This window comes from Erinaceus europaeus, chromosome 2 (genome assembly GCF_950295315.1).
Source record: "Erinaceus europaeus chromosome 2, mEriEur2.1, whole genome shotgun sequence".
NCBI classification, from domain to species: domain Eukaryota; kingdom Metazoa; phylum Chordata; class Mammalia; order Eulipotyphla; family Erinaceidae; genus Erinaceus; species Erinaceus europaeus.
The window spans coordinates 182,167,316-182,181,745 of NC_080163.1; the positions used below are offsets into that span (position 1 = coordinate 182,167,316).

The 14,430-nt window shown below is 48.9% G+C and overlaps 1 protein-coding gene across 1 annotated transcript in view; it reads right to left on the reverse strand.

The window, feature by feature from the left end:
* PEPD (peptidase D) overlaps positions 1-14,430 on the reverse strand; it is a 136,961-nt gene that overhangs the window by 75,751 nt on the left and 46,780 nt on the right. Inside the window, exons 8-9 of the mRNA XM_007539474.3 lie at positions 5,570-5,645; positions 4,652-4,698 (exon numbers count right to left, since the gene is read on the reverse strand). Of these exons, the coding sequence (XP_007539536.1) occupies positions 4,652-4,698; positions 5,570-5,645 (123 nt within the window). The remainder of the gene's footprint in view (positions 1-4,651; positions 4,699-5,569; positions 5,646-14,430) is intronic.

Below are 14,430 nucleotides of genomic sequence, written 5' to 3' on the forward strand. Positions count from 1 at the left end.
TCTCTCTATCTATCTATCTCTATCTCTCTATATATACTTTGGTAGAACTGGGGCTCATACATGTGTGATATTACCACTCTGGGACACTTATATATACTTTTTCCCATTCAGATATAGACAGCAAGGGAGGGAGGGAGGCATTGACAGAAAGAGAGAGAGAGAAAGAAGGGGAGAGAGGAGATAGTACAGCACCAGAGCTTTCTCTGTAGCCAACGCAACTCCCAGGTGGTGCCGGGATTTGAGCCTAGGCCCTAAGCATGACCTGTTCTCCCTCTCCCTCCCCTTCTCCTCTCATCTCTTTCTTTATCTCTATCTCTTTTTCATAAATACAATATATTTTTTTTAATTGCCACCAGGGTTATTGCTGGAGTTCAGTGCCTACCTGACACATCCACCACTCCCGCTGGCCAATTTCTATTCCCCACCCCTTCTATTCTATTTAATAGGACAGAGCAAAATTGAGAGGGCAGGGGGAGAGAGAGGAGAACACCTGTAGACTCACTTCACCACTCATGAAGTGTTCCCCACCCCCAACCCCCCCCCACCCTCCCCCCCACCCCCCGCGCAGGTGGGGAACAGAGGCTCGAACCCGGGTCCTTGCTCATGGTAATGTGTGCTCAACCAGGTGCATCGCTGCCCAGCCACATATAAATAAATCTTAATAAATAAGTAAATAAATAAGCAGGAAGGAAAAAAATCATGCCCCAGAGCTCAGCCTAACAAGAGACTCTTGGAGCCGGGTGGTGGCGCACCTGGTTGAGCACACACGTTACAATGCGCAAGGACTCAGGTTTGAGTCCCTGGTCCCCACCTGCAGGGGGAAAGCTTCACAAGTGGTGAAGCAGGGCTGCAGGTGTCTCTCTGTCTCTCACCCTCTCTATCCCTCCCTTCCCTCTCGATTTCTCACTGTCTCTATCCAATAAATAAATAAAGATAATAAAATTTAAAAAATTAAAAAAAAAAGAAATTCAGGATGAAACAAGAGACTCTCTTTAGCTCCAATTTGAGCAAATCAGTTCTGAAAAGGGAGTTTTCCATCAGTGTGGGCCAGTCATTGGTTTCGTTAAGAGACTGCAGTTGTCTTGGCTTCGTGTGTGAGCTAGTGATATAAAAGGCAAAAGCACCCTCATCTGCTGAGACACCTTCTATTTTGTGTCCACAGGTGAAATGTCACAATGTCTGGGATCTGGATTGAAAAAGTCTGGCAGAAGAAAATCAACAAAAAGCCCTAGTAGAGACTTTAAGGTTCATTATACTGTTTCTTTTTTCTTTATTATTATTATTTTATTATTAAAAGAAGAAAAGTGGGGGAGGCCCTCTATCACCATGGGTGGTTGGAAAAAGCTGGGATGTGTTCTGAGGCCACCTCGACCTAGCTCACACACCTTGTCCAGGCTGCGGCAGGGTCTGACTCTGGGGCTCTAGGGGAGAGGAAGACTCTGGGATGCTGAGAAGGAGGAACACTCAGGCCCCGCCTAGAGCCATCCTCAAGCTTCCCTACAGCTCTGGGAAGGACACTGTCAGTACACAGTGCAGGGCAGGGCACCATGCAGAGGTGAGCTAGCCCTGCTCTAGTTTCTGCGTTATTTTTACTTGAGGCATGAGCTGTGGGTCACTATGGCTCAACTCCATTGGGAATAGGTTTCTGGGGCAGTGCCAGCCGAGAGGCCCATGCCTTGCCCATCACTTCCCTGGCAACCTGGCAGAGCTCTCCCTGATCCAGACTTGGGGGCCAAGGGGGCAAGCATCTTGGTGATAACAGGATGTTGTAGTGGAGCCTGCAGGAGACCAAGATGAGGTCAGGGTTTGGGAGACAGCATGATTGTTATACAAAAAACATTCATGCCTGAGGCTCTGAGGTCCCAGGTTTAATTCCCAGCACTACTGTAAACCAGAGTTGAGCAGTGCTCTGGTCCATATATATCTTTTTGTATCTATCTATCTATCTATCTATCTATATATCTATATCTATATATATGCCTCCAGGGTTATTGCTGGGGCTCAGTGCCTACACTATGAATCCATTGCTCCTGGAGGCCATTTTTTCCATTTTGTTGCCCTTGTTGTTGTTATTGCTGTCGTTGTTGTTGTTGGCTAGGACAAAGAGAAACTGAGAGAGGAAAGGGAAGACAGAGAGGGGGAGGGAAAGATAGACACCTGCAGACCTGCTTCACTACTTGTGAGGTGATGCACCTGCAGGTGGTGAGCCAGGGGCTCAAACCAGGATCCTTATGCCGGTTCTCGCAATTTTTGCCACGTGCGCTTAACCCGATGTGCCATAGCCAGACCCCCAATAAATAATTTTTTAAAAGGCAGGGACATGAGGGTGGACACAAATGCCTTCTGCCCACTCCATTGGCACCTCATTCTCACTCTGCAGTGACGAGCAGGTCACCCTGAAAGGGTGGGAAGGGGACATGGAGGCAGATCAGGTCCTGAGAATTCTGGGGGTGAACTTGGTCCTATGAGGAGAAGGGGGGTCAACATGAAGCTCTTAAGAGGTCAGGTAGGAAAGGGCTGTCTGGGGTGGAGGGGGCAGGACAGGTGAACCCTATTCTCTGCTCGCAGCTCCTCTGACTCCAAAGATGTGGGTTTTCCACATGAAGCAAAGATAACGCTGGGTGGTTCCTGATTTCATTCATTCATCAGCACACATGCAGACACCTCCAGTTAAGGGTTCCGTCCTTAACAAAAAGGCTCCTCATCACAAGTTCTGGGTTCCTGTGTATCCACTGGATGGCTAAAAACTGGGGGGAGTTGACCTCCTCCTGGGGTTTGACGATTTTCTAGAATGACTCACAGAACTCAGAAGAGCACTTTAGTTATAGTGCTATGTTATCATAAAGGATAGAATTCAGGAAGAAATATATGGAAGAGACATGTAGAGCAAAGTGTGGAGACAGGAGCAAGGTGCTTCCATGTCCTCTCTGGGGGTGCCACTCACCTAAACTCCAACTTTTTTTTTAAATTTTTTAAAAATATTTATTTTCCCTTTTGCTGCCCTTTTTTTTATTGTTGTTGTTATTGATGTCGTCATTGTTAGATAGGACAGAGAGAAATGGAGAGAGATGGGGAAGACAGAGAGGGGGAGAGAAAGATAGACATCTACAGATCTGCTTCACCACATGTGAAGCGACTCCCCCGCAGGCGGGGAGCCGGGGGCTCGAACCGGGATCCTTACGCTGGTCCTTGTGCTTAACCCGCTGCGCTACTGCCCGACTCCCTAAACTCTAACTTTTCTACCAACCCAGAAGTTCTTCATGGTCGACTATGCAGAGTTTCTGCAGCTGTACCATCAAGTGGGCCCTACTGATCAAAGCCCCTTTCCTCTCGCAGAAAGTCAAGGGGCTGGGAGTTCCAAGCTTCCAACCACATTGCAACCAGTGCCCCCCCCCCGACTAGCCATTATGCATAATGATTGATGGGGGGGGGGTGTTAAAATTTTAAAAAGAAATCCTCTTGCCCATGACTTCACTCAGGGAATTCTAAGAGCTTTAGGAACTCTGTGCCGGAAACTGGGGGGGGGGGGGGGCATTGACCAAATGGGCCGGCCTTCCTTCCTTCCTTTCTTTCCCTCTTTCTTCCTTCCTTCCTTCCTTCCTTTTTTTTTTTCCCAACAGGGTTATTGCCAGGGCTTGGTGCCTACACAACTCTACCATTCCCAGTGACGTATTTCTCTCTCTCTCTTTTGAATTTCTTTATTGGGGGATTAATGGTTTATAGTAAACAGTAAAATATAATAATCTGTACAAGCATAACATTTCTCAGTTTTCCACATACAATTCATCTCCCACTAGGTCCTTTGGCACAATATACATTTCCCTCTTTCTCTCTCTTTGATAGATGAGGATGATGAGAAAAAGAGTGAGATACCTATATCCCTGCTTCACCATTCGAGAGGCTTCCCTCCAGCAGGTGGGAGTCAGGGACTTGCACCCAGGTCCTTGTGCTTGGTAACATGTGAGCTCTACCAGATGAGCCCCCGCTCAGCCCTTAAATACGTAGTTCATACTGTGTCATGGGCAGCCCTCCCCAGGGAGCTTCCAGCTGGTACAGATGCTAGTGGGGGACTTCCTGCCCCAGAACACAGGTGGTAGGGGAGCCACCAAGGCAGTTTGGGTCAGACCCCCAAGAGCTGGCAGAGGAGCTGGGCAGGCCAAACCCCGGGTGGGTGGCCCCGGCTCACTGCAGCCCTAATTGGAGCCGAAGGCCAATGGAGCTTCCAACACACTTTATGAGCCACTTAACCATCCCACGACCCAGCCATCCAAGCACAGCAGACATAATGGCAGTATTGACACATAAAAACGACAAGCTGTTTTACTAGGGCCTTTCAGCGTCACAATAGCAGCTCTTTGGGTGAAGTTGCTGGTAAATTGCAGAAACAGGAATTGGCGAGTGGAAGGATGGGGCACTAAACCGCCCTGGAAAGTCATCAGAGACCATTACCATCAACTCTGCCGCCAGGAGCCAGGGAAGTGGCCACTTTGAGGAGAAAAAAATCCTCTCTGTTCACAATCCGGAGGCCCAGCTCCCAACCTACACTCATTCTACGGGCCATGCGATAGCACCCTATCCATTCCAGGCTCGGGGATCATCAATCCCCATCTTTTCCACGTTCACCTTTACCCCGAGAAACACGGAGGCTTACCTCTCCATCTCGTACTCTTTCATTCCCACTTTCACAGCCTTCATTACCTGCAGGAGGGATATTAAGCAGAGACATTTGTATTAAGGAGATAGGAAACACTGCCTTATAAATAATGGGTAGTGCTTTTTTTTCACAAGGATCTCTTCTTGGGGGGGAAAAAGTGGTGGTGTGTGTGTGTGTGTGTGTGTGTGTGTGCGCGCGCGCACCATGGCACAGATAGATGACAAATTAGAGCCTGTTCAAAACTCCAGAGCTACACAGTTTATTTAAGCTGCCATGGAGACACTCGTGTTCAGGAACTGGTAAACAGTTAGCTCCAAGTGACAGCTGGAGAAGGGGGGTAGGCAGGCCAGGCCAGTGAAGATTTAACCATGATGCTTGGTGAATACTTATCCCAAGAAAGCTATGACGATTATCATTTAAATATTTCCTTAAAAAAAAAAAACAGAAGTCGGGCGGTAGCGCAACGGGTTGAGCGCTACCTGGAATCAATTGGGACGTGTTGCAGGAAAAGTCCTTGCAGGTGGGTATGTCAAGGTGAGGAATTGTGGGCAGGGCCTCCCTGACCCAACCTGGTCTCCAGCAGGAAACAGAAATGAGCTCTCACTATTAGCATGTGTGACTGGGGACCAACTCCCCACCCCACCCTCAGTCCATCTTGATGTTCTCTCACTCTTTTTGTTGTTGTTGAGGCTTCAACTGCTCTGGGCACATTTTTTCAGTTAAAAAGAGACAGAGGGAGAGAGACATCCCAGCACAGAAGCTTCCCCCGGTACAGTGGGACCTGGATGGCACACAGCACAGAGCAGGCACACTCCCAGGTGAGCTATCTCGCCAGCCCTCAGTGCTGTTCTCTTGGGTCACGTGCAGCAATGCCTGATGGGAATAGCAAATCCTCCAGCCCAGGGCCCAGCTTACCTCCCGGTGAGCCTCGCTGGAGATTTTGTTGGTGTAGCGCAAAACCTCCAGTTCCATGTCCGTCTTAAAGACTCGGCTTCAGAGAGGAGAAAGACACAGCGGCAAGTCAGTGGCATCCAGTCAGATCCAGGGACACCCAGCCCGAGAAATCCCTGGGGTCACTCTCATACCTGCCCAGCCCAGGAAAAGGGCACAGGGCCAGGTGGGGCACAGTCGAACTTCGGAGGGGCTACCTGGGCACAAGAGTAAGCCACCAAGCCCCAGGAATGACAAACTGCCTTGGGCAGGCAGGCTGCTTCCCGGTACCAGCTTGTTATGGGTGGTGGAAGCAGACATTATTCTGGAACTCCGTCTTCGAGTCTACAAAATGGGGGTGAATTCTACATGGGGAGGCTGTTAGGCCTGAAATGTCAGTATGCCAACTCCCAGGTCTCTCCCCACTTGGCTGAAGAGATCTCCATAGTCTCTCTATGCCAGTGCCCAGTGGGGGGTGGCAGAGAAGGGGGCTAGGGTGGGGGGGAGACAGGACAGTGTGGTCTCTGCAGCCCATGTACAGGAGTGAATATGGAAACAGCCAACTTGCACGGAGAAGGGGATAGCCAGAGTAGACAAGAGTAGAGGAGTAGCGCTGCAGTAGCGCAGCGCGTTAAGTGCACGTGGTGCAAAGCGCAAGGACTGGCGTAAGGATCCCCGTTCGAGCCCCCGGCTCCCGACCTGCAGGGGAGTCGCTTCACAGGCGGTGAAGCAGGTCTGCAGGTGTCTATCTTTCTCTCCCCCTCTCTGTCTTCCCCTCCTCTCTCCATTTCTCTCTGTCCTATCCAACAAAGATGACATCAGCAACAATAATAACTACAACAATAAAACAAGGGCAACAAAAGGGAATAAATAAATAAATATTTAAAAAAGAGTAGAGAAACACTGGTGGTGGAACTATGTGGAATTATACCCCTCTTTTCTTACAGTCTTGTAAGTCAATATTAAATCACTAATAGTAGACAAACAGCAAGGACAGAGGGAGCAGATGAGGGGCAGATACTCAGCTGGGTGATCTGCCACTGGGGGTTCATGGGGTCTTCCACAGATACTCTGGCTAATGTATTAATGTTCTCCAAATTGGTTAGGCTCCTTACCTTTGCAATCACTCTGAACCCCCCAGAGAAGTTAAATAGCCATTCCCTCCCACACCTCAATGTCAACAAAGCTGACTGTGTAGCAGTGACCCCTCATCCCCACCCAGCCAACCCCTATATTCTCACCCAGCACTGCCCGCCCTCTGCAGCCCATCCACCCTGAGTTGGCCCCAGGGCAAGTAGAGGGATGGCAGGGAAGGTGCCCCCACCTCCATCAGACATAGCAAACCTTCCAATCCCCCAGAGCCCCCCCCCCTCGAAGCATCCACCACCTCTCATTGGTTGGTACCATCTCCATGGTGCCCATAGCAGGGCCAGCCAGCCATTTGTCAACCGGGGGCTGAGGAAGGCATCTTGTAGCACAGTGACACCTTCCTGAGACTGTCAAACCTTCTGGGGGATGTGGGAAAAACAAACCCAGGAGAACTTTTCCAAATGTGCCAGCTTGCTTTCTCGACACGGGAGAGCCCAAAGCTGGCTGTTTATCATCATAGCAGCCTTGGGTGCTGTACCTGGGCACTGGGTGGCAGAGACCTCATTTTATGCCTTGGAAGGGGAGGGTCATGAGCGGTTCAGGCCAATCTGCCTGGGTCCAAATCCACTCACAGGCAACCCACGCACTGCCCAAGTACCCTTCTCCCACAACCCTGCCAGGAGCTGGCTGAGGAAGCAGCAAGAGAGGAAGAGGCCACTCATTCTGAAGAGTGTCTGTGCCCAGAGTGACAACAGAGGGGAACCAGGCCTATCCTTCACCTCTCTATTCAGATGGGCTTCTAGTCTATCCTGTCAGCTGCCAACCAGGCCAATATTTTAGGTCCCAGGCCCTCTGCCTCTCTATCCACAAGGGTTTAGCCAAACTCTCACAGGATGAGTCAGAGCCCCTGCCTGCTGAGGGCTGGCTCTGCGGTCACCAGGGCTGCAAGCCCAGAAGTCCCCTGCATGGCCTCAGACTAGAATACCAAAGGGTTGCAGGAAGTCTCTCTCTACTTTCTCTACTTTTCTGATCTCTCTCCCTCCTCACATAAGTCAACCCCTTCCTTCTCAGAGACTAAGGGAGCTCACCTTCCACTTTGATTATTGTATGACTTTTTAAAAGCAAATATTTATGTATTTATTTTGACAGGACGGAGAAGGAGAAACAGAGATGGAGATAGAGAAAGACAACTGCAGCATCTCTTCGCTGCTTATGATGCCTTCTCAATACAGGTGGGGACTGGGGGCTTGAACCTGGGTCCTTGTGCATGGTGTGCACTAAACTAGGTGTGTCACCACCCAACCCCTTACCTCCCCCTTTAGAACAGAGGCCAGGCACACAATCACTTCTTCACCAAGGGCCCAAATCTTCCTCTCTCCCCTCTCCAAGGAAAGGGTTTCTTTCTGATGAAGCTCAGCATTCTCAAAACACACACACACACACACACACACACACATACACACACACCTGTGCTCAGATTCCAGACCCTACACAACCTCCCAACGCTCATACTAGAAGTTCCATGAACAATCACTACCCCCATCTCCTCCTGCCACCCCTCCCCAGCCAAGTTGCCAAGTTTTAACCCCACTATGGGACCACATTTTGGAATGGAAACTGTACAGTCCTTGCTTTAGAAGGAGGAGTGAGGCAGATTTTTTTATTTATGTATTTATTTAAAGAAATAGAGAAGAGACAGGTCAGAGCAGCACAATACAGTGCCAGGGATTGAGCCTGGGACCTCATGTTTGGAATCCCAAAGCTCTACCACTCTAAGATCTCCTAGACCACAGATTTTACATTTTTTCCTGGGACCCTTTCTCTCTCTCTAACTCTCTCTTTCAGTGTATTATTATTAGATACAGAGAACATAAGAGGTAAAGAGTAGACACACATACATAGAGGGGGTAAGGGGAGGGAGAGGGAAAGGGAAAGGGAGAAGGAGAGGCAGAGGAAGAAGAGGGAGAGGGGGAGGGGGAGGAGAGAGAGAGAGAGAGAGAGAGAGAGAGAGAGAGAAAGGCATCTGCAGCACTGCTTCACTTCTCATGAAGCTTTTCCCCTGCTGGCTTGAACCTGGGGGCTTGAACCCAAGTCCTTGTGCATTGTAACATGTTCTTTCAACCAGGTGCACCACCACCTAGCCCCTCCTGGGACCCCCTTCTCCATGCTTTCATTACCTGCCTCCCACACTGTTCTCACTGCCCTCACCCCCAGCCCCACTGTCCCCCTGCCAGCTACCCCCACCTCCTGCAATATGTTACCACCAGACTGTCAAATCCAGAGCCATCCCATGACTTCCAGAAAGTTCCTCCTCCTCCAGCTCCCTGACAGTATCTCTCATTCCAGCTACTCAAAAAATTAAAAATAGGGGCCATGGGGTGGCACCCCTGGTAGAACACATGTCTCAGTTATCATGTGGGAGGTTCAAGCTTCTGGTCCCCACCTAGGGAGGTAGGTGATGGGGAAGCTTCATGAGTGGTGTAGTAGTGCTGTAAATGTGTGTCTCTCTCTCTCCCTCTATAAGAAAAAACAGTGCAGGGGACCAAGCAGTGGCACACCTGGTTAAGCGCACACACTATAGTGTGCAAGGAACCAGGTTCAAGGCCCTGGTCCCCACCTGCAGGGGGAAAGCTTCACAAGTGGCAAAGCAGGGTTTTCAGGTGTCTGTCTCTCTCTCTCTCTCTCCCCCTCCTCTCCCAGTTTCTCTCCGTCTCTTTCCAATAATAAATAAATAAATATTAAAAGAAAGAAAAAGAAAAAATAGTGCAGTCATGTAGACACCAAGCCCCAGTGATAACCCTGGTGGCAAAACAAAACATAAATAAATTAATTAATTATTAAAAAATAGAAGCTATCCTCCAACTGATTGCACCCCAATCCTGGACTGGTTCAGCAGATCGGCCTGATCTCTGAATAAATGAGGGGCACAGCTCTGGCCCCAGACTTAGCAGTCATCTCAGCAACTCCATCAAGCATAGATTGGGGAGGTTGGCCCCAATGTTAGGAGCAAACTCAGGTCAGACAGAGGCCCTGGGGGGAGGGTCTCCATGGACTACAATAGGCCCTTATGCAAATGAGGCATCCCAGAATGACCAATCGCTGATGGCCAACCTCAGGGACAGAAAACAGAAGGGGATGACCTGCACCCCTTCAGGGTCTACCAACAGCCTATAAAAGCACTCTACCCTGGAAAACTGGGGTCACCCTGGTGTGCGTGAATGTGCATCTGTCCTATCTTCCCTGCAAATGAAGGAGAGTGAGAGCTGGCTTCCGCTGCAACACCAGGATTTGCAGCTGACCTCTCAGGGCACTTGAGCTTGAGCACTCTTCTTCTTCCTGCCTTTCCAGCAGAGATGGAGCCCTGCCAGCCACTGAGTCCCTGAGACCTGCTTTCTTTTCCCAGTTTACTGTGGGGAAGATGACAAACTAGGCCTCGAGATGATTAGGCTACTCAGAACTTTTTCCTTTCTTCTTTTTTTGGTCCTATTAAATATATATCTCAAATGGCACCAGGATGAATTATCCCAGAAAGGCAGTTCTCGGCCTGACTGGACATTACCCTGGCCCAATCATATTCAAGCTTTGAATGCCTGAAAATAGAGGTCTGCTGTGTGCCGGCTTACCCAATTATGCACAGGTCGCTCTGGGCCCAGAGTCCTGCCTGGGCGCCTCGCGTCCAGCCTGGCCCAGTTATCTCCGTGACACAAGCACCTATTTTCAAGATTACTGTGGGAATAATAAGGCTTTTCAGCATTCTGTGCCCATCTTCAGGGAGAACTCACCGCTCTGAATCTGAGGAGGCTATTTCTATTACTCCTGAGTGTGCGCATGCACACACAGCAAAAAAATAAGTGTGTGTGTGTGGAGGGTGATTCTGCATGGTCCAGTCTCTACAAGCCTAGGGGTCACTGGAGAGACAGCTGTTTAGGGTCATATTCAGCCCCAATCTGGCCTGTCCCTGTGTGTGTGTGTGTGTGTGTGTGTGTGTGTGTGTGTGTGTGTGTATGAGTGTGAGCGCGCACACGCGCGCATGTCATGGTGAATAAAAATAGAACCTGCAAGGTATCTATCCCCAGGAAAGGATGAGGGCCACCCCTCCTCCATGAGGATGACCCAAGCTCTGAATAACACAACACTACTCCCACTTAAGAAATCTGGGCAGGGACCAAGTGAAATAGTTCACTTGGATAATGCACTGCTTTGCTATGTGCATGACCCACGTTTTGAGCATGGCCCCCATGGCACTGAAGGAAGCTTTGGTGTTGTGGTCTCTCTCTCTCTCTTTCTCTCTCTCTCCCTCTCTCTCTCTCTTTCTGCCTCTCTGATTTCTCTATCTCTGTATAAGAAATGTATGGGCAGGAGTCAGGGTTTAGCTGGTAGAGTGCATGCCTTCCATGAGTGAGGCCCTGTGTCTGATTCCCAACACCACATAGAAGCACTGTGGACAGAGATAAATGGGACTCCATGAATGGTGGGGCGGTGCTTTGATCTCTCTCCCTCTCTGTAAAAACATACAATAGAAAAACTTGGGCGGGGGTAGATAGAATAATGGTTATGCAAAGAGACTCTTGTGCCTTAGGCTCTGAAGTCCCAGGTTCAATCCCCTGCACCACCAAAAGTCAGAGCTGTGCAGCGCTCTGGTGTTTCGGTGTCTTTCTTTGCATCTCTCTCAAAAATAAAACAAATAAAATACTTAAAAAAAAAAAAAAAAAAACTTGACCAGGGTGTCTTGGAGGTAGAGTACAAGTGTATGAGGTACCAAGTTTGTTCTCCCGTGCTGTATTTAAAAAAATAAAGGGGGGGGGCAGGTGGTGGCACACCTGGTTGAGCACACACATTACTGTGCACAATAACCTGGGCTTGAGCCCCCTGCTCCCCACCTGCAAGAGGGAATCTTCACAGGTGGTGACGCAGGTCTGCAGATCTCTCTCTCTTTCTCTCTCCCTCTACCTTCCCCTCCCCCCTCCATTTCTCTCCTGTTGAATAAAATGGAAAAAAAGAAGTTAAGAAATGGCTGCTGGGAGCAGTGGATTCATAGTGCCAGCACCAAGCCCCAGCAATAACTGTGATGGAAATTTAAAAAAAGAAGAAGAAGAAGTAATGAGGAGAAAGAGTCATCTGGCAGAGCTGACTCAGGTGCTGTTACCAGACCAGGAAGTGCCAGATGTGTCTAGAAGCCAGGTGGCCAGGCCCAGATCACCACAACGAGGCATTTGCTCACGTAGCAAAGGCAGCACCCCGACACCTGGCCAGAGTCGCCTGCTGCAGACCTGAAACAACAGAAACTGGATGGAGCTGAGATTTATCCCTGCAATCTTTGTTTCCCTTAAATATTCACAGGTCACAAAACTACCTCTGGGCCTTCAAGTCAAGATGAAGACATCAATTAACTGAGGTTCTGAATGCCTCCGCTGATTACAACAGTTGCAAGACAGGATGACGTATAGCTGAAATCAGTCTCTAAGTATCAAAGTGTCACTATGTTGAACAGAAGCCATTTGGAGGGAAAAGGGGTTCCATCTCTCCTGGAGATAAATGTGTACAGGGCAAGGTTCTGTGGGAGCAGGTGGGTGAGAATTCAAAGACCACAAGGCCTCCACAGCCACTCCCTCCACATGCCCATGACCGATTGATGTTAAGGATAAAAATCCCAGAACAACAGGAGGGACAGAAAGAAAGAGCTGGTTGGAATTACATGTCCTCCGGCAGCTCAATCAATAAGTCCTCTCAAAGCATCTAAAGGAGCCAGGAAGAAAATGATGGTTTAGCTCAGCTGTGAGCTGAGTATGTTGAGACCTAGTAAGGCTCAGAGCTGCGGTTGCAGGCAGGAGAAAAATGTGTGAGATCCTCCCCGCACCCAAAGCCCATGTCCAATCTAGTCTGTCTTTCCCTCTGATGGAGCTCCCTTATTCTGACTTCCTGCCTTCTGGTTTTTGTTTCTTAACTTCTAACTTACTTATTTTGATAGGTCGGACAGAAATTGAGAGGGAAGAGGGTTAGAGAGGGAGTGAGAGAGATACCTATAACACTGCTTCATCACATGTGAAGCTTACCGCCTGCAAGTGGGAATCAGGGTCTTGAACTGGGATCCTTGTGCATGGTCACATGTGCACTTAACCAGATGCACCACTGCCCGGCCACCCTCTCCTGCCTTCTGGAAAACAGCAAGTCGAGTTCTCCCTCTATCCTAAGATCCCCACTATCCACTCGGCTTTCTCAGTAACCTAAGGTTAAATGCCTATTTATCAAGAGACAAAGACATCAGCCCGGAGGGAATATTGTTCACATACACACCAGGAATCTAGGTCATTGTCTACGCACAGTTTCTAATTTGGGACACGTTCCTCAGGATGTAGTTCCTGGTGTACTTCTTGCCCCTGAACCATTCACACCTCACTGTTTCCCGAACACAGAAAGGGAGGGGGAGTAGGAACCGTTATCTCCCCCACTGCCTGATTGAGACACACAAGACACCTTCACTCCATGTAATTAACAGTTCTAAAACCAGCGCATGACTCAATTTCACACAGTCTCACTTAAAACCCAAGGAGGCGAGCGCGGCAATCGCTGACATGCTTATTCTCCTGTGATGCTTCCAGAGGTACTTAGGCGAAATCCCAGGCACGGAGCTATTAGACAGTACAAAAGTATCTCCTTATATTTCCTCCCCTACCTTCAGATCAACTTAATCATCTGCAGAACAGGAAAGTCGAACCACAGCCCAGATTATGGAAGGGAGATGATAGCTCTTATTAAGTTTCAACTTTTGACCTTTACATTCAAGTTGCAAATACCCAATGCAGGGAAGGGAATTATCAGTTATGATATCGTGTTTGTGAGGAAAGAGTATGATTATAGAGGAATTTACAGGAAATCAAAAAGGCACTGCTTGAGAGAATGGAAAACAATAAAGCAGTCACAGAAAGGAAATGAGTGACACCCAGACAGAAATCAGAAGGAGGCTGCTCGTTGCCTTCCAGCAGACAGGCTTGGGGAGGAATCCCAGATACTGAGCTCAGATGCTGGGGTGTGCGGTGCTGTGCAGTCCCTGTCAGTTCCCACTCTACCCTGTTCCCTTGCAAACCCATTCCAGGTGGCTGGAAGTGCCCGCTGCCTGTCCAGAGATCCAGGATGATTCAGGCAGCTCCCCTGCCCTGCAGGCTGCTCCTCAGAGCTGAAAGGGACAAAGAAAGACCCTGGAACTTGGTTCAACACCTAACTTTGTCTTTTATTTTATTTTATTGCCACCAGGGTTATTGCTGGGGTATCTGCACACCTCCACCATTCCTGGTGACCATTTTCTTCCTTTCCTTTTTCTTTCTTTCATTCATTTTATTTTATTTTATTTTATTTTATTTTATTTTATTTATTATTGGATAGAGACTGAGACAACTTGAGAAGGGAGGGGGAGATAGAGGGGGGAAGAGGCAGAGAGACACCTGCAGCCCTACTTCACCACTCATGAAGCTTTCTCCTTAAAGGGGCTAGAACCTAGGTTCCTGCCTACTGTAATATGTGCACTTAACCAGGTGTGCCACCGCCTGGTCCCTCCTTTCGTTTTTCTCTTTTAAATGTCTTAGATATGTATTTATTTGTTTGACTTGAAAGGGCAGAGAGAGATTGAGAGGCTGGGGAAACAGAGAAGGAGAGGGAGAAGAAAATGACTGCAGCACTCACTACCTTACTGCTCATGAAGTGGGGACTGGGTTGCTTGAACCTGGCTCCTTGCACATGGTAACATGTGCACTCAACCAAAT